The 20,031-nt window shown below is 42.7% G+C and overlaps 2 protein-coding genes across 6 annotated transcripts in view; one reads left to right on the top strand and one right to left on the bottom strand.

Annotated features, from left to right (window-relative positions):
* FBXL5 (F-box and leucine rich repeat protein 5) overlaps window positions 1-13,256 on the top strand; it is a 36,899-nt gene extending 23,643 nt beyond the window's left edge. For all 5 annotated transcript variants that reach the window (XM_086464506.1, XM_086464508.1, XM_086464505.1 and 2 more), the window contains 3 exons: window positions 1,572-2,294; window positions 5,172-5,320; window positions 12,608-13,256. In XM_086464506.1, coding sequence (XP_086320632.1) covers window positions 1,572-2,294; window positions 5,172-5,320; window positions 12,608-12,684 — 949 coding nt within the window. In that variant the 3' untranslated portion in view covers window positions 12,685-13,256. The remainder of the gene's footprint in view (window positions 1-1,571; window positions 2,295-5,171; window positions 5,321-12,607) is intronic.
* A 1,715-nt stretch (window positions 13,257-14,971) lies between these two features.
* CC2D2A (coiled-coil and C2 domain containing 2A) overlaps window positions 14,972-20,031 on the bottom strand; it is a 65,802-nt gene continuing 60,742 nt past the window's right edge. Inside the window, exons 35-38 of the mRNA XM_086464828.1 lie at window positions 18,185-18,307; window positions 17,494-17,552; window positions 16,860-17,037; window positions 14,972-15,812 (exon numbers count right to left, since the gene is read on the bottom strand). Coding sequence (XP_086320954.1) covers window positions 15,624-15,812; window positions 16,860-17,037; window positions 17,494-17,552; window positions 18,185-18,307 — 549 coding nt within the window. The 3' untranslated portion in view covers window positions 14,972-15,623. The remainder of the gene's footprint in view (window positions 15,813-16,859; window positions 17,038-17,493; window positions 17,553-18,184; window positions 18,308-20,031) is intronic.

Here is a 20,031-nt window from a genome sequence, read left to right on the forward strand (position 1 = left end):
AATGAAATATAAAGTGAAGCATGTAACTTTGTAATGGCTGTTTAAAATGGCTACTGTCTTCACTATTGGATATGTATTACTTATCAATGTGTAGCTGTCCATAACAATAATTGTGTTTTGTTCTAGTATTAACAACTTGAAATTGTCCATAGATTTTTGCGGAGTCACTCAGTTATGATAGTTCTCTTGGCCTGATAGAGCTGCTGGGTTTTTGGAATACTGCTGTTTAACAGACTGATCAAATGGTAGGCACAGCTCTAAGGCTGAGGTGTAGTAACTGGATTCCTGAGTTTTACAGGAGCCTGCAGAAATTTCATTTGTCAGTGGGATGGGGCGTGGATGCAGAGCCTGCGCCAATGGGTCTTACTGTGATACTGGAACTCAGTGGCTGTTTCAGTGTTCAACACTTCTGTCATATAGTGCTCTCAAGTTTTAGGAGTTAACAACACAGAAAATTTTACCAGCATGGATGCTGGTAACAATGCTGTGCAGCTTGTGTAAGAAGTTTTAGTTGAAATAAAAGCTTTATGGAATTTCTGTGGCTCAGAAATCAATCTCTGTGAGCTTTTGTCAGTCTCTAGTGGAACTTATGTTAGTTGCCACTCGTCATGTATCTGTAATTCCAGTACCCCAATTTGTAACTCAGAAAGTGAGTTTGGCTTGCTGTACATATAAGTAATCACTTATGGAAAGTAAATGATAATTAACTGTGGATAGGTAAAGGTCACTTAAATCAGCTATATACTTTTATAGCTAATAATGTAACTGTTACTCTAGATCAAATTTCTATTTCAGTTGAAAAAGATAAGGCTGAAGGGGGGAGGTTTTGTTAATGTTTTGTTAAAGTGCGATTTCATTACCATCTCTAATCTTAATGACTTTTATGGAATAATTAATACTGTATACAGAATGTGTTTCAGGAATCCAGTTCTTTTCTCTGAAAGAAATGGGAAATGACAGGAGGAGATATGATCTAAATAGACTGATATTTCAATATGTGTAGACAGTCAAGCTTGAGAAACTCAAATACTAGAAATTACAACTATTAAATTACTTTGGATGGAATATTAAATCTCAAATTTTCAGGGGGGGTGAAACTTGCTAGTTCACTAAGTTTCTTTTTTTTCAGCCTTCTGAGAAGTTAACTGTGATGTCTAATGACTTACATGGCTCTTGGTAACTGCATTATACACAACAGAATGTGCTTTTAAAAATTGTTACGTATGTATGTGGTGTTTCTAGTCTGATCTACTATTTAAAAATTTGCTCAATATATGGCAAATTTGGACTTCTTTTAAGTCTCAGTGGCAGATTTAGAATTTTAAATCAGTATATGGAGAAAATAGAGGTTGTTACTGATTCATGATTCATTTCATATTTCTTTAGACGTAATTTTTCTAAACGTATATACAGCACCTGGAGTGTGAACTCTAACCTGTCTAGGGCCTTTTCTTTAAATGTTCTGTGAATTAATATAAATGTTGGTTTTGTACATTTAGCCTTAACACCTTGTTTCTGAGCAAAACCTAAAAAAACCCAACCAACCAAACCACTTCTTTCCCTGGTTTCAGTTGGTCTTCAGTTGGTTATTGTCAAAACCTACGTCACCTCGATCTGTCTGGATGTGAAAAAATCACAGATGTGGCTATAGAGAGGATTTCCAGAGCACTGGGTATCATATTGACTCACCATACCAGAGGTATTCTGAAAAGCTGCAGAAACAGGAATGCTAAGACTTTGTGGAAAAACAGAGATATTACTCTGCAGTCCGACAAGAAGTATAATTGTTTGCATGAAATCAACAACGAAAACCTCATTGAGGGAGGAGATGGTGAGCAGCATTGGACTAAACCTGGTGGCTCGGAAAACTTCAGTTCTGCTTATGTGTGGATGCTAGATGCAGATGATTTAGCTGACATTGAAGATGCTGCAGAGTGGAGACACAGAAACGTTGAAGGATTTTGTCTTATGGAACCAACATCCCATATTAATTGTTCTGCATCGTGCTACAATAGAGACATTTATGGATTAAGGACTAGAGGGTGGCAGCAGCACTGTGCTTCTACGGACTTGATTTACTGCGGTCACTCATTCTGTTGTGCTGGGACAGCACTAAGAACTATTCGAGCACTTCCAGAGTCCTCTGCACTGTGTAAAAAACCAACAAGGACTAAGCAGTCAGAGAAAAAAGACTTGGCATACTCTGGGAGTGAAAAAACAGATGAAGAGACTGCACGAGTTCTTCAGTTTCTCAGTCTGTCTGGATGTTACCAGATAACAGACCGGGCTCTCAGGTGAGGAGACATTTTTGAGCTATTTTGCTGCAGTAAGTTTTTTCTGATTTTTATTCGTTGGGTCATTCTGCAGTGAATCTGTCTAGTTTCAGTAGAAACATTTTTATTCAAGAAACTCTGCTAAGTTTTAAGTGATCTTTGCATCTTAAAATATTTATAGTACCAGACTTGAAAACTTTCTCCAGCTTTTCCTTTGGGGAGTTTAAAAAAAAAAAAAAAAAAGAGAGAGAAAATCTTTTACCTCTGAAGTATTTCTGTGTATTTGTTGTTCTAGGCAGTATTAAAGCTTTTATATCTGATCTTTAATGATTTCTTGTTAGGAAGTTGTGTTAATTCACTAATATTTTCAAATCTTTTCATTATGCCTGGCAATACGCTTGAAACTTTTTATAAAACTGGAGTATCTCATTTAACCTATCGATAATGACATAGTTTATGGATGGGATAGATCAAGGGGCAAAGGACAACTGCAGGAGGTTCAAAAAAGGCCAAGTGCCGGGTCCTGCACTTGGGTCACAAGAACCCCATGCAGCGCTACAGGCTTGGGGGTGAGTGGCTGGAAAGCTGCCCGGCAGAAAAGGACCTGGGGGTGCTGGTCGACAGCCGGTTGAACATGAGCTAGCAGTGTGCCCAGGTGGCCAAGAAGGCCAACAGCATCCTGGCCTGTATCAGAAATAGTGTGGCCAGCAGGAGCAGGGAGGTGATCGTGCCCCTGTACTGGGCACTGGTGAGGCCGCACCTCGAGTACTGTGTGCAGTTTTGGGCCCCTCACTACAAGAAGGACATTGAGGTGCTGGAGAGGGTCTGGAGAAGGGCAGTGAAGCTGATGAAGGGCCTGGAGAACATGTCTGATGAGGAGCAGCTGAGGGAACTGGGGTTGTTTAGCCTGGAGAAGAGGAGGCTGAGGGGAGACCTTATTGCTCTCTACAGCCACCTGAGAGCAGGTTGTAGTGAGGTGGGGGTTCAGCCTCTTCTCCCAAGTAAAAAGCAATAGAACAAGAGAAAATGGCTTCAAGTTGTCCCAGGGGAGGTTTAGATTGGATATTAGGAAAGATTTCTTCCCCAAAAGAGTTGTCAATCATTGGAACAGGCTGCCCAGGGAAGTGGTTGAGTCGCCAGCCCTGGAGGTATTTGAAAGATGTGTGGACGTGGTGCGTAGGGACATGGTTTGTGTGCACTTGGCAGTGTTAGGTTAATGGTTGGGCTTGATGATCTTAGGTCTTTTCCAACCTAAATGATTCTATGGTTCTGTGATAATTTTATATGTACCAGAATGTATGACTTCATATAACAATTAAAGGAGGAGAAAAAAATAGTTGACTTGAACACTGAGATGGTGTCAAGAGTTACAGAATTTCCTGTGTGTGGTAATATTTGCCATTGGTATTTTGTTTTGCGTCAGAAAAATGGAGTTACTGCTTCATATTGAAAATGGGATGAGGCTGAAGTACTTGCAGCAACCTGCTCAGGTGTGCTGCAGCATTTAGGGCTAGTTAAAGCTTCTTGGGGTGGGAAGACTTCGTGCCTACTGCACTGTATGCTGTAGTCAGCTAACCGATAGTGTGAGGCACTCCTGGCATTGATTTGTCTCTCTGGAGAGTTCAACCCCGTTTGATATTCAGCAGTACCAGCTGTTCAGATGTCTCCCATAGTGGTGGTTCTGACACTCTGTCACTTGCCAGTGTTAGTTGTGCTTAGAGTAAGCTTCAGAGAGCTGTCCTTTATGTTTGAGTTGTTGCTGTCCAAGTGTGGGAGTGGACTGGTACTGCTGAGTTTCATTAGGTGCCGAGTAGGTCATCCTGCGTGTAGTTTGCATGTTACTGGTCTGGTTTTTCATTACTCTGTTATCTGGGACCAAAGGGAGATTTGGTCATTGAGTCATGGGAAGAGTTTAGTAGTTGTGCCAGTTTCCCCTTGGTGCTTTTTGGATAAAAGACAGTATTTAAGAGCTGAGAGTGTGCTGCAACAAGTCCTTCTTGCGCTCACCAGAATGGTTTGAGTCCCTGAGGAGAGAATGAAACCTTACAGAAGTACTTGCCCGTTCATTTCATAGGGGAGTTGTTAACTGATAGCTGGTTTTATGGTCGACAGTTCTTCTGCCTGCTGTCAGGAGAAAGTTGTACAGTGATGCTCTGAAGGCATTTTCAGTTTTATGTCCTGGCTTGAATCTGCAGCTTGGTGATTCACGCCTGGTGTTTGTGATTGAGCTTGGGCTGGCTGCCCAGTGAGCTCGCAGAGAAGCCAGCAGACTAACACAGAGTGATGGCTCAGGTGTGATAGATTCATGAGGGTGTTGCATCACCAGCCAAACTCTCTTGCACTTGGAGGAAAAATAGAGAGTTCCACTTGAATAATAAGATGGTGTGTTGGCAGAGAGAGGTTCGGCTGTCCATTGTAGGAAAATACAACTTCAGATTCCAAAATAATTTTAACAAAAAAAAAAAGTCAGTCAAACTTTGGGAAGCGTAATGCACCAAGCTTGGGAGGTCATGCTTTCAGGGTGAGTTATACAAGGTGATATACATCACCTTGGGAGAGTTGCCAGAATCAGTGGTGTTTTGGAGAAGAATGTCTTGGTAGTTCTTTTAAAATACTTAATCATCAGTGGAGTCATTCATAAGCAAAGTGATTTACCATTTATGTCTGTCAGAAGGAATTGTTAGTTTCTGTAGAAATCAGTTCATTTGTTCAGGTCGGTTGTGCAGCTTAGGGTCCCCTTTATAGGGTATGAAACTGCCAGATTTAAAACTACGTGGTTTAGTAGAGGTGTGTGTTTTGTTATGAGGCACAATTAAGTCTGTGACTTGTGACGTGATGGAGTGCTTGTCAGCCTAGCGCTGCGCGGGCTCGTAACGCCTCTCTGCTGTCTGTTAACAGGGCGCTGACTCTGGGAGGAGGACTGCCGCATTTGGAACACCTTAACCTCTCGGGTTGTCTCACTGTAACTGGTGCAGGCCTGCAGGATTTGGTTTCTGCATGCCCTTCTCTGAACGATGAACACTTTTACTACTGTGACAACATTAACGGTAACGTCTTTTTATGAAGATGCGATGCTTTTCTGGGGAGTAATGTTTGGTTTAAGGACACCTTTTAAAACAAAAAGAACCACTAAAAGCCCCACTTTTTTTTTTTTTTCCTTGGCTGTGTAGCACTGAGTTTCACAGTTAAGTCAGTTTTTCCTCATTTGTTCTTTTGGGGTTTTTGCTTGACTCTAGTACAGTTCTGTATTACCTAGGAAAGCATTTTTAGTCTATTTCGCGTAAGTAACAGGGGCTAGAAAGTAAGTCTTCATATAGCTAATACACACTTGCCCTCTTCAAATCTTCCCTGTAAACCGTTTAGTTGGATGTTTTCTTGATGGTCGTAACTTCAGACAGAGACTTCGTTAGCTGGGTACCAAAGTGGTGATGTTTAGGAAAGGAATGATTTGTGTTTTACCATGCAAACTTCCCATATTGCACTAGTCTTGGTACAGGATATTTTTTGTCCTACCATCACATGTCCTTATAGAAAATGTAATTTAGTTTTTCTGGTTTTGCTTGAGTCAGTAACTTAGGGATGGATCTAAGCTGGAGAAGGATCTGGATAAATGCATAAAATACACTCGTGGTGCAGGTCTTTTCAGTGTTTACCACGCTGGAATTCAGTCTGCTATGTTAGGTCCAGCATTCATAGCATTAGAGATGGGAACCATGGTGTGACCTGTATTCCATGTGTGAATTTAAAATAGGTAAGTGCAACGGAAGGGAGGGGAAAAGGAGGATAACAACTCAGTTTGCAGGATTATAAGAGCTAATTGTGTGTAAAACAAAATTATATTCCCTGGTAGTTCATAGTGTTCAGCTCAGTAATTTGCGTCCATATTGAGATGCAGCCACAGCAGGGGTACAGGATGCCAGAGCTTGGGTACTTCGAGTAAATCTGTACTGACATTTGGGTGTTCAGTCCATTGAAACTGATACAAGATGATGCACTTAGATTGGCTCCTAATATTAGAAGTGAAAGTATTAAATCATATTTTGCTTCCATAACTTCTGCACTTCTTTATGCACTTTTTGACACTGACTGCTGGGGTTTTGTTTATTTTTTGAGATGTTTGCTTTTTGTTCCTTCCATTCCATCCAGACTACAGCTTTAAAAAAACTTCTAGCTTGTCAACCTGAAAATGTTACGGTTCCTTTTTTAAAATCCTGCACTGACTGTCTCTTTCCTGCATTATGTTGAGTTTAAAGACGTCTCCAAAGACCAGTTAAAAGCCTTTTCCTTTTACATCTGATTCCTGGCAGTTTTTCCTCTGTTTTCACTTGTGTCAGTAATACCAGACTTGATGTTCTGGTTTGTCTTCAGACATTTCTGTTTCTCTCCTTCATAAAACGCGCTGTGTTGTCTTAGCATTGGTTCACAAAGCCAGAATCTGTTGTGTGAGTTCACCGCTTTAAAGCTTGGCTGTTCCATAATATCCTCAAGATATTATTTATATTTAAAGAGAATGCTTTCTGGACTTATTCTGTAAAGTTGTCCTGATCCTCTTCCTGTTTATTTCCTTCCTTTTACTGCCTGCTGGAAGCTGTGAGCCTATAAGCTCTGCTTGGTTCTGTACAGCATCATGCATGCCTTTGGATGATGAACAGTTACTCCTGTAGAGAGAAATCAACAGGAGAGTGAGGCTGTGGTGGTCTGACTTCTCACATCTATTGAAAAATAGCAGCATCTCAGAAGTTTGTGGCTGTTCTCTTTAAGAAAGAAGTCGATAAAAACTTAAAGGGGTGTCCTGAGCAAAATTCTGAAATGGGAAATAACCTTTTATCCCCTGCAGTTTTATCTGGGTACTGTTCTTTCTATTTTGTATTTTCAGTCAAACTTCATTGTGATAGTGTGAAAGTAAAGCTTTATTCCACTCTGTGGACAGCAGGATTTCTGTGACAACTTGAACTATTTCTGTATCATTTGGTATTTCTAAAGTAACTGTAGGGAAAGCAGGAGCTGTTTCATTTAAATCAATCCATATCTGAAGCTGTTTATGTTTATTTGCTCTTTTATAGATTGTATTATTAACTGCTGCACAAAGATTACTGCTCTGTAAGCATGTAGAGAATAATTTCGTCATTTTCTTTGCCCACCAGCTTATCAGGGATTGTTTTCGGGGAAGGAGATATATTCTGGGATCATGTTGGAAAACCTGTCAGTCTTGCAGAACAAAAAATGGAGCCAACAGCATGGAATTTAGCCATCTTTGAATAGTAAAGATACTGCTTTGTTGTCTGTTGATTAAATAAGGGCTTAACCTGCAGCCTCTTTTCAGATTTTTTTTTTTTTTTTTTTTTTTCCTGTGAACACTGAGCCTAACGAGGTCCTTACACACAGCTTCACTGGATTTTCTTTGTGGAGGCCTTGCTGCACTTGTTTGGGAGGCACGTTTGTTTGCAATGTTCAGGTGTTTTTCATTGCAAGTCCTGGTCTAACCGTAGCTGCTCTACCTTTCAGTAGACCAGAACTGAAAAGGTAAAGCAGCTACGGTTAGACAGACTCAGCTGGGTCCGAGTCACAGACTGCTGTTGCACAGCAGTACGATGGCGCTGTTTTTATAAGCAGAGCCCATGAATTTGTGCCCACTTCCAAATTTGTTTTCTGTTTTGTTTGCTGTTAGTCTGATTTCAGTGCTTGGTTTGCGTACTAATGTTTGGGATCCCTACCGATGTCATGTGCAACACTGGAGGCTTGGAATTCGATAACCTCAGGTGCAGCTGAAAACAAATCTGTTGGTATACACGCTTTCAAATTGTGATTTTCATGTGTAAGACACGTTGGGTTGTAGATCACACTGAACTCCGTAAGAAGAGTTTACTGTTTGAGTCACTTCTCGCCACTTAGCAGTTTGTATTTCCCCGTAGGTTATTCTGTCCGACCTTGTGCAGTCTCGTTGCTGTATTCTCAGTTTTAAAGCCTGGAGTGCTGTTGGCTTCAGGATTAAAAAAGAATGGAGCTCCCTAATTTCAGCAGTAGTAGCTGTTTGCAGCCTTTTAAGTGTAATTCAGTTTCTTTATGGTTTTTTTTTAATTATGTAGTCCTCAGGTGCTGTAATTAAAGAAACAGGGCATTAATGAAATAAAGTGGTGATTCTGGTGATTCACTCTTTTCTTCTGGCATTCAGAAATTCATTTAGTTTGATCTGTCTTCCAGCAGTGGAGACTTTGCAATTTCTGTTACGATTATGGACTTCTGTGTGCAGATTTATATGGGGATGTGTTGTTGTTAGACTTCAAGGGTTTGGTCTCCCTTTAAGTTCTACAGATAACCAAGGTGCTCTCGTAAAGGTCTGTAAGTGTAACTTTACCAAAGGCTGATAGAGTAGGACTTAGTAAACTCAGTTCTGAATTTAATATTGTCTTTATATATATATATATATCTATTTTAAAGCTAATGCTTAATTTGATCACTTTTTTGGTAACTCCCTTGTAATGTATTACTTTTGATACATTACCATCAAGTACGGTATGCAGTGTTGATGATGGAGCCTCTTGCTGGTGGTGGCTGTGAAAAAGAATGTCTTTCCTTCCTTCCTTTGAGTAAACAGACCTCTGTTCTGGGTCACCTGAAGCATCTGAGTAATCAGACATGCATGTAACGAGCGTGACAATAATCCACTTTAGAGGTAACTAAACCCGTAACGTAGACTGTGGCATGTTAGATGAGCATCTGATTGACTTTGCTTTCCCAGGTGAGCCAGCCCAAGCCACGTTTAATTTGGGCACGTCACTGCTAGCGCTCGTTAAGCCTTCACAGTCAGTGGAAAGAGAGGGACCCCTCTGACAGTGATTCAGCCCCACTAAGGTCTGAAATCACCAGCTCGCTTGCTGGACAATAGAAGGGGAACTGTGTACAGTTACCATGTTGCTTAGCCCGGTGCATCAGGGAGGTGAGGTGAGATGAGCTGGGGACTTTGTATGTAGAGTCCAAAGGGAACAGGAGAGACCGGTTTACTTGGCAAGTTTAAAGAGGCCATTTGAACTTAGAGAGTTTGAAACAAAGTCCAGTCCAAATGAGGTCAGCAGCAAAGACTGGGGAAATCAGAAATTAGGAAGCTGAAGAGTTGTAGCCAAAAGTCAGTTGTAGTAATAGCTAGGGAAAGAAAAACGTTCTCTGCGGCTATCAAAAGCAAAGGCATTTGAATTTTGCTATCTATATCAAATGTAGAAAGAACAAGCTAAGGAAGGGTTGGGCATTTATAGAGGAGATAAATGACCTGTGATGGAGGAGATCAATTGATGTGTCAAAACAGAAATGAAATGAGTCATCACCAAATAGCCTTACTGTTGAAACAACCATTAATGACACTTACTACCTCGTTGTAATAAGAGCATAAAATACCCTCCAAATTACGGAATGGCCTGTATATGCTAAGAAAGCGTGCCGGGTGGCACGTTTCGGGAGATGTGGTTTGAACCCCGGACATTTCATCAGAGTTCTTTATCAGAGGCTATAGAGGAAAGTTCGCGATGGTATGAAGATTAGACAGGGGACAAAAAATGCAGCATAGGAAGAAGGGTGAATTTTCACTGTGGTGTGGCTAATGTCACTTGTAATTCAGTGCCTAATAAATTAGGAAATGAACCTGTAAGCTTTTTAGATGATGCAATTTACTTAGAGGTTTCTTAAGGCTTTGAGATCTTGAAGTTGCTGTAAGACTGGTTTAAATTTAAAAACTGAGAGCTAATTAAAGGGTAGGAAGAAAGGGGAGGGCTTAATGGTTAGTGTTCCTGGACAGGACTCTGGGAGGTGGCATCTTCCTCCCCCGCTCCCCAAGTTCTGTGCTGTGATCAGTCTTACTCAGCATCTTCATCGCTGTTGTGTAAGGAACGCGCACCGTCGTTTCCAAGTTTTGGAGCGGTCCAGAGCTGCCTCAAGTAACAATACCGGTGCTGAAGCTTCCCAGAAGGACTTCTTGTGACCTTCGGTATAGCCGTGTGTATGGTTCTGTCTGGGTGGTTGGGAGTAATCAAACTGTGGTTGCATGAAGCTGAATTCAGAGCTGGCAGTTGCAGCGTGGAGACAATGATTTCGGAGAGCTGTCGGTGCTAATTCTGAGATCTTTCCTGTTTGCAGCAGCAGCCAAAAAAGCCACCAATCTTATGCATCATCAGGGTGTTGGGAACAAGATAGAGGGTGTTGCTGCGTGGTCCTGGAAGCCTTGGGGCACTCACGTTTGGAGTACTGCATGCAGTTCTGGTCTGCCCATCTTGGGGTTACAGAAGATACAGAAGAGGTCTACTGAGAGTTAGGGAACTGAGCAGCGGTCTTGCAAGGAGACACTCGGAAGGCTGGAATGTTTCAGTCGGGGTGATGACTGTTCACGGACCTGGGACAGCAGTAGACGGGGTGGGTGTGCCAAGTTCTGCAGTATTAGCGCTCGGCGACAGCAGCCGAAGGGGTAGGCGATGGGTTTAAAGGAGATGAAGAAGGTAGTGAACTTCTGGAACCTGGTCCTGCGGAGGATTATGGAAGCAGTTGGTATGGGCAGGCTCAAGGCGGTTAAACGAATGCATGTGCAGCTGAGCTGTAAACAAATACTGAAGGGAATGGACGTTAGTGTCCCCAGTACAACAGTCAGGGATGCTGGGAAGACATGAAGGGTATGCACAGTAGGCTTATGTTGTCTCCCTGGATAACACTTGCTGGGGCCAGTGGTGAGGGTGGTTGTAGATGGACCGCTGGTCAGACCCGGGAGGGCAGTTTTTATGTTCCAGTTAGGAGCATGAGGAAGAACATCCTTAAAATGAGCAAGAAAAGGATGGAAAACCATATTGAAGTATACAGAGTACTTCCTTCCCTGGGGTCTTGTGGTTCTGTACGTTTTGTCAACAAATATTTTACTAGAAATGTGACGGTTGCTTCAAAGTTACTGTTGCGCTGCTTAGCTGCGGCGGTCACGAGGAGGGTCAGCTACGACTTGGAAAATGCTGCCGCACAGAACATGCTCTGCTAAACCAGCTGTTCAGAAGCACCGAGTCTCCTTTTTAAAGGACTTGCGAAGAAGCTTTCAAACTCTAGCTCGTAAGTGACTTGGAGGATCAAAATTTAGTTCAGGTGAATTAAAAGATTTGAAAAGGGAAATGAGTTTACTGACAAATTGAAAGTTTGCTATTTTGCATACTGTAACTATTGTCCTTCAGGTTTGTTTTGTTCAGTCTCATGCATGTGGACTTAATTACCTTTTAGAATATTGCTCATCGGTGTGTGGCATGAAGCAGAAAGCTGATTTCCAGACACCAGGTTCTTGGAAGTTAATTGGGTTATAACTTTAAATTACTGTTCAAGGGGAAAAAACAAGCCAGACATAGCACGGTGCCCTAGTCCGTTACATGATTTTGCTAGTCTTTCCTAAATGTATTAAAAGCACCTTAAATATTCTTTCATTTGTCTCAAATATGAAGGAGGGAAATGGGGGTTGTCCTGGTTAGGTCTTAACCAGCTTGTTTTAGTTACCTCAGCAACCCACTTCCCCGTTCTGGTGGGCGCCAGAGTTCAGCCAACCTGAATGTAAATGTTCCTGTCTCTAAAGCAGGCGTGTGGCTGCAGGGAATAAAATCCTGTACTAATAAGTTTAATAGTGTCTTACCTCATGATCACTTTAACATTTCAAATTAAAGGGATAACAGTAAGCAAAGGTAAGTGGAGGTGGGTAGAATTGCAGTGTTGGTTTGTACTGTCTGTGCTCGCAGCTTTTTCTTTTTGGATGGCTAGTCTTTAGCCCTACGGCTTCCGATAGCTGCAGCGATACGAAAGGTGATTTTCTCTTTAGTTTTTGAATTTCCAGTCAGAGCACATGAGCTCTAGTTGACCCTGAAACGTTCATGCAGAAAAAAACCTGTAGACTAAAAAACTGTTTCCATTATAGTAGGAATAGTTTTGGAGATTATGATTTCTTTGGTAACGCCATGAAGTCACCATCTGAATTTGAAAAATGGGAGTTAAATATGCATTGTGAAAATACACCTCAATTCTGAAAGCTGGCTGCAAGAGCTTGCCTAAACTTGCTCATTTGGTGTTGCTCATTGTACATCTGTCACTTTGAATGTGTTACCTTCATGGGACTGAGCTATCACAGCAAAAATCTCTTGAGAAAAGAACCGTTCCCACTGTGGGTTTTACACTGTGATAGTACTGGCAGTGTTTCACACTTCACAGGGCTGAATGAAGTTTAGAGTCTTGGAAAAAAACCAAAGGAGACGTTTTCTAAATTACCAGGTTATGAGAATTCTGAATCTAAATAAATGGCCTTTTCTTCTTTTCACATTTGTTCTGTTTTTGTGCAGGTCCTCATGCTGAAACCGCCAGTGGATGCCAGAATTTGCAGTGTGGTTTTCGGGCCTGCTGCCGCTCTGGCGAATGACCGCTGACTTCTGACCTTTCAGTCTACTTCATTTAGCTGAGCAGGCTTCCTTTCATGCACTTTACTTACAGTTCGCATCTTGTGTTAACAATCCTTGGAGTGAGATTTGTTATACTAGCCTGACCCTGCCCACAACGTCAGAATCTTAATTATGAGTGTACTGTACAGTGTTGTAACAATCTCACAATCTCATTTGGTTTGAAGGGTGTTGGGTTTTGTTTTACTTAATTTGGGGAAGACAGGAAAACATTCAGATTTTTTTTTTAATGCCACTTTCTTCCAAGTTTGGCACTTAAATATACTTTACTGGATTATTTTGTGTTAAGTGAATGGTTTTTAATTTTGAATCCGTAAGTACAATATAAAGCTCTGCAGAGAATTTGAAATGTATTGTTCGCATTTGGGTAACAATTACACATCTTTAGGAGCATTGTTTCTTCCCCTTTCCTCTCATCCTGAAGTCGTTCTTTATATTGCAAAATTAGGGAAATTCCCACCTTCCTTTTGCATTTGGTTTTGTATTTGGGCTTGAAAGACATACTCAAATAAAACATTCCCACCAATAAAAAGTTCATGTAGCAGTTGAATGGATTTGCTTTTAAGGTGTAACATCCAGGTGGTACCATGCCAGCAGGCTGCAGAGACTGGGCGGGTAGGTGTTGTGGTGGTTGCAGAGCTGTGAACCTTGCGCTGTGTCTGGGGGAGGGGAGTATTTTGGGTTTTTTTTATTTCTTCCCTTGACTGTTAAGATGCCTTTTTGAAACAGCTTCCAAGGAAATCACTTCTCATTCATATGAAATCTGCGGAAGGCGACACGATACTTTCCCCGTTGCGGTGGTTTTTAACAAGGCCCCTCACTGGGCAGTGGAGACTAGCAGGGAGGCAGAGTCCATTGGTGGGCCGAGAGGAGCCTGTGCTAGGGAGGGAGACGAGTCCTGTGCGAGCGTGCCTGGGGGGAAGAGCCCGCTGCAGGAGGCGGCGAGGGGGGTGGCCCCTGTGAAGTTGCAAACTTTAACGGCCGCCTGCTCACGAGTGTGTAGTTGGGGGTTGTTTTTCTCTTGGGCAGAGGAGGGGTAGGGGCAGCCTTTGTAGAAGGCAGGCAGGGTTTTTTTTTTTTCCCCCATCCTGCCTAATTTTGAAGGCTGACAATATGTCAAACCAGTAATTTTTACCTGTTTTACTAACTGGGTAAGTTCTTTTGAGTAGTATTTATTGAGGTAGTTTTCAAGATTCTTGGTGTCGGGGAAGTCAATCTCCAGCGACGCCTGCAAGCTACAGTAAACTGCAAGTTTTGGCATCGTCTTGCTCCAACTAATACCGAGGAGGAGTAAGGCAAGAAAACCGCTAGTGAAGGTGGAGCTGGTGCAGTTGGCTGGTCGTGGTTAGCTGCTGGACGTGGGCTAGAGGCAGAACGTACAAACGTACAGTGCTCAGCTGGCGCTACAGAAGAGGTATAAAAGGATATAAAAATTATTCCAGCAACTGCTGCTTCAAGTAAGGGGCATTACGTTTACTTTGGCGCCCAAGGTTAGATAGAGGGCTGTCTGTGCAGTGCTGACTGAGGCAGGATGAGGGCAGTGACGGGGTACACGGGGGGGGTTTCTTGCAGCTGCCCGTGCTCCGGAACTCTGGTGTCTGAGGCTGGGAAGGTGCAGGTACACGGGAAGGTGCAGGTACACGTCCTTCTCCTTGCTGCTCGGTGGGGTCTGTGCACAGTGGTAGAGACGCAGCTGAGGACTGAACCAGCTGCAGAAAACTCTGTCCACTTACTTAGACCATGTTTCTTCTTCACCCTTCTCTGAAAGGGAGTTGGACTAAACTCAGGAGGTGTCATCAATGTTGTTCAGCAAAGCATCTTGTGATGACAGTGTGGCTGCTCCTCGGTGCTGGAGGTTTACAGAGGAGAACCTGTGGTGGCAACCCCAGGCTCTAAACCAAAGATTGTGTCTAGTATTTATTAGATAGGCTGAATCCAATTTAGAGTTAAGCTCAAGAATGATCTTAATTTTGGTATGTTCTGATGAACATTCTTCCAAAGCTCAGCCCACCATCATTTTCACTTGGAAGAGTTTGATTAGCAAGATAACTGGAGGAAAAGGATATATATTTATATCAGTAATAACAGTTAATGCTACTACTTACACACTAGTAAGCAAACTTGATTTTTAGTAAGCTATTCTTTTGATAACCTTTTACTAGGGTAACTTGCAGATAAGGATTTCATACTCCAAAATAATTTAATCAAATTCTTGTAGAAAATGAATGAGCTTCCACTTAGGTTTTTGGTATAAATTTTTATTAAATACTTTGTCTTCAACTTCCAGAGATGTTGTCTCACACCTCTAAATGGTGCTGGCATTATGCAGACACTAAGTTTGAAGTAGCAGATGAAGCGGCCTCTGAAAAATGGAAGTATAGCCTTCCCTGATGGCTGGCTCTTTGGTGCATGAATTTATTCAGGGGTAAATAGTCCTGATCTCCATTCAGGAACTCAGGTACTGGAAAACTGTAGCTATTTTTATTTTCCAGTGTCCTTGAAGAGGAAGAAAGTCTGTAGATAAAATAAAGTGACTAGCTGAAAACACAGGCTTCAAGGCACAATGGCAGGAATCCAGTTTCACCTGAAAATGAGGTGGCTAAACTACTGTTCTGCTCTGCCATGCCGCTCTGTGTGGGCACGTGTAATGCCTTTAAGAGTGTCATGTCCCACTGGGAGCTACACAATACTGTATAAAAATCACCTGTTAGTACTGGAATTTTCAGCTGTCAGTCTCTTCCTCAGCAGTAGTAAGTAGTGTCTTCAGTGGCTGTAGGGTGAATAAAGCTCAGGTGTTTGCAGCTACGAAAAATGAGGTTCTCATCTGGGACAGCTCAAAGCAGCAGGGTAAGAAATCTGTTGTATTTACCCCTACATAAGGAAATTTCTTGACTAGTCTTTACTACCTATTTCGAACAAGTGATGCAACATAAATCCATACAGAGAGAACATTTTGGGGATAAGCATGAATATATACTGCTAGAGCAAATTCAACATTGGAAGCATCAATGGTATGGACTCCTGTGCTGTGCACAGCTTCTATTAAAGGTCGGACTTCAGAAAATGGCATATGAATAGGAAATCCCGAGACCTGGGAGAAAGAAAAAGGAAGGAACACATCAGGTAAGAAGAAAAGGTAAAGGCACCTGAATAAATACATCATCTGTTCTACTGTGCATGTAAATTTATCTTTTCTATTGCTGGCCTGAGAAGATGCAATAAAAAAGCCTGGTTTGTATTTTAATACCACCTCCCTATTTCATATACTCCAGACAAGCTTCTGACCCTTTTTCTCTTTAGTCTGGGTGAAGTTTGAAGTGAGGATGTGTACAACTCCACTAGAATAAAGTTACATTTCTGAATGCGTACAGCATAACTGTGCTGCTTTTCTGCCTCTTAACTGGTTTTATTTCCATCTGCACTGGCTGGGGATAGGAGGTGGCAAACTTCCCCTGCCCATACACATTTTGGGCCCAACAGGAACTGAAACCCCAACTCATTTTGGACATCGCCACAGTTGTGTGCAGTGTCATCACCTCGCGTTTCACGTGCAGAGCAGAAGGACCAAACCTCTGCCGCAGCCGGGAGGGAGACTGCAGGGCTGCGCCGCTGGCTGCAGGGACCACCTGGGTAAAGTCTCCTCCGCCTTCGAAGAGCGGAGCACAGAGCAGAAAGCCACGCAAGGCCTGTTGTTGTGGGGGCTCCTGCCGCTGCAGGCAGACCAGGGGTAGCGCACGGCTCCGCACCAGTGCTGAGCTCTTAACTGGCCAGGCTCAAGAGCTGGGGCACGAGTCAGCCCCGCAGCAGCCGGCGCTAGGGTTTGTGTGTTGGAGGTAGGGACTGGTGTGGCGCAGCAGCAGTACAGCGGTGCAGCCAATTTACCTTTGCGTCCTTATCTTTACCTTCAACAGAAGGTTTTTATCTTCAGCATCTACAAATGAAATAAAATAGATCATCACTCCTTCACTCTGTGGCTATTATATTGGTTTATCTTTGCTATAACTGCTCTTGTGATTTTTTGGTGGTAGAGGTAATAACTAGCCTAGAACACTCTTCTATACCACAGAGTAGCAATACTAAATGTTAGGGATTCAGATTCCCACTTGTGTGCAGAAGCCATGTAAGTTCCCAGCTGTACCCTGTAGTCTCCTAGCTGTTTTTGCAGCTCTGCCTGATGGTCATCTTCCACATCTCTGCCTTGGTTTTGTTCCAGCAGCGGCAAAAAGTTACGTAAGGTGGAGGAACAGTATCTGTTCCAACGAGTTAGGTGCCTCGGTCTCCATTCCATGATCTTCTCTTTTAATAGTTTTTCAATCCTGCAGTAAGAGAGTGATTATTACTATTCTGGAATTCTGGTATTTACTGGACCTCTGAACTGATCTCCCTTGACACACTGAGTACAGATTATGGGGAATACAAATGACCTCAGTTAAACCTACCACTACCTAAAAGCAGAGAAAAGCAATGCCAACGGAGCTCCAGGGTGCCTGCATGTTCAGAAACAGGATGGGAGGCCAGGGGCTTACTACCTTTTTTAGTTTACACCCCCTTCTCTCACCCCACTACAGCATTTTGCCTATTGGGAAACTGTACAGCAAGGATTGATCAGTTCTCTCTTTAATCCAGATTGCCTGACAGAAAGAGAACTTAAAAAAGCCTTGTAAACTACAGCCTCTGTTTTTTTCAGGCCGTTCAGAGCAGGTTTTTAGGGCCTAGGTATGAATACACTCTGCTGATCAGCACTGAAGCACTTGTTCTGGAGGTAGAATTACCTGCCCTGTAGTTCGACCGCAGCTGCCTTGTCTGAATGCTGATAAACTAATTCTTCAGGCTAGCAATAAAGAAAACAAATATTAAAATGTGCAATCTCTTCTAGCTATACAATGATGTAACTTTGGGAGTCACTGCCTGATGGTACTCACATGAGTTCACAATTATGCTAAAATAATCTATTACTTAGTAGAGACATGATAAAAACTTTAACTAGATGTTTGTGTGTAATGCTGGTTGGGTTTTCTTCCCCTGTAAACTTCAACTGCTTATGCCTTTGTTAAGCTGTAGAGGAATTCCTGTTTATTTACTAAGGATGTGCATACAGCTTGAAACAATGCCTTCCTAGTTGTAAGACCCAAATTGAAATTTTCTCTGTAATACCAAGCCACTACGTTAGACATGTTTCTGTCAAAGATTTGTCCCATTTACTTTGCTGTTGTCCTGAGATCCTACAGGCATAGTTAGAGGACAACAGCTGTGCACTTATTCTGTATAAAACCAAATACTTTGAATACTTTGCAGTATTCCTGCTTGCCTCTTTTTTTTTTTTTTTGTAAGGAGTGCCTGGGAAAATCTTCATTACATAAATACACTTAACCACAGAAGTCCAAAGACTTAGTCTCTGCTTCTTCATACTAAGTCTGTGATCTCTCAACCCCTCAATCAAGTTGGTAACAGACCCGTTAATACCTGAATGCTGCAGAGACCAGGGAACGGCAAGCTTCTTGAAAAGAAAGACTTCCAGAGTTTTGGTTTGCTGATATCAAAACTTATCCTTACTGGGGAATCATATTCTTGCATATTAAACCAAATCTACAAGAAAACAAGTTTGTTTTAGCTTTAAGCATATACTCACAGCTGTGGAACACATTCCACTTGCACAGCAATACATCACTATATAATCTTGACCTGCAGCAATTACAAGTTCATGTGGGCCATGGCAATCTAGTCACAGCTGATGCGCAGGTCTGCCCCGTCTTAGGCTTCTGAGTATGGACCGAGACTGCTGTATGACAGAATTACTGCCTGCAGCTGGCACCTCTTCCTGATGGATCTTTTTTCTCCACCTCATCTACTGCACACCATGGCAGTTTTAACTGTCTGCCTTTACCTTCACTTCAGTGTGACGTGGTGCTGGCCTACTGTATACTCCAGAGTTTCTTCCGCTGTCCTGAGCGGCTTCCCCGCCCCTCTGGATTGCTACACAAGTCTTCTGAATTCTGGTGAACGTCTTCCAACAGCCCAGCACAGTGCAGCTGCGGCTGTGATGCCTGGTCGCCTGCTGCCCCCCAGCACCATTGCTCCTGCAAGCTCGCGATGTAGAACAGTAGTAGATCCTGCAGTCACACACAGCTCCCACGGATATTTCGCCATCGAGGGGAAGCCCTGTCTTGCGCTCCATTTCTTTATGGACATTCACTTGGGTCTGTGTGTGAGCCTAGGCTGAAGCATGCAAGCATTGTAGGCTTCTGGTTCAAAACAGCCTTTAAATCACGACTGCTAAGGCTGCAAAATGTACCAACAATTAATATGTAAATTTACTAATGAATACGCAACCTTTTGTAGCTGTTGGCTCTGTGTACAGCCTCTGTGACACAACGGAGCTGTTTGTACCCCGGTTGGAGGTGAAGTGGTATTGCTCTGCTGGCAGCACACCTGCTCGGAGCCATACGTAGAGTGGAATTAGTTGCCTTGAAAGAGGTTGGTGAGCTCTGTATTTTGGGGTTAGCGGATTAGGTTGTCAGTGCTGAAGTCCTTAGCTCCTTCTTCCAGCAATTAACAATTAAGTTACATTTTTCTGAACTGCAGGTTTGGTACTGCTTAAAAAAACCAAACCAACTCAACCACTCCTCAGATCACTTTCAATGAGAGACAGAACTGATGCTTTTAACATATGCTTTAGAATATTATATTCTCATCCAAAGTCATGCTTTGTGTTTCAAATAAAATGCCAGAAGATTAAAAAACAGAGCTTATAATGCGTGATGCTTCAAACAACTTCTCCAGGTATGTTTTCAATACAGAAAATAAAAGCAAATGTTTGCTAGATTTGGATGCACACTGGAAGCCTGACTTGCTGTTCCCTTACGATGTTTCCAAAAAACTGAGGATCAAACTTCTAAACTCAACTTCCAGTTTCCATTAAAATAAAACCTGGGGTTCATTTTTTAACCCCCCTCTGATTCCTCAGTTCCGGACATTTGCTATCGTGCTCCCGCTCGTGCCCCCAGATGCTGTGCGGGTGGGCTTCCAACCAAAGCCCAGGGTTCCTGCCCCTCCTGACACAGGCTCAGCCCTGCCCCGTTCTGGGGCCTTTGGTTCTCCTGCCCGGAGCTGCACAGCTCTTAGGATGTCCTCTATCCTCTCCCCTCCCCCACTGCTATCTCCTGGAGGGTTTCCAGCCACACAAGGAACACCTGATTGTGAACACACACTAGTGTTACTTGTGATTTACAGCGGACAAACAGCAGGACTTGATGCCAGGCAGAAAATCAATGCAGTTCCTGTGCCTGGGAGCGCCAGCTCTGCGGTTTGCA

Source organism: Leptosomus discolor, chromosome 4, assembly GCF_034619465.1.
Source record: "Leptosomus discolor isolate bLepDis1 chromosome 4, bLepDis1.hap2, whole genome shotgun sequence".
NCBI lineage: Eukaryota > Metazoa > Chordata > Aves > Leptosomiformes > Leptosomidae > Leptosomus > Leptosomus discolor.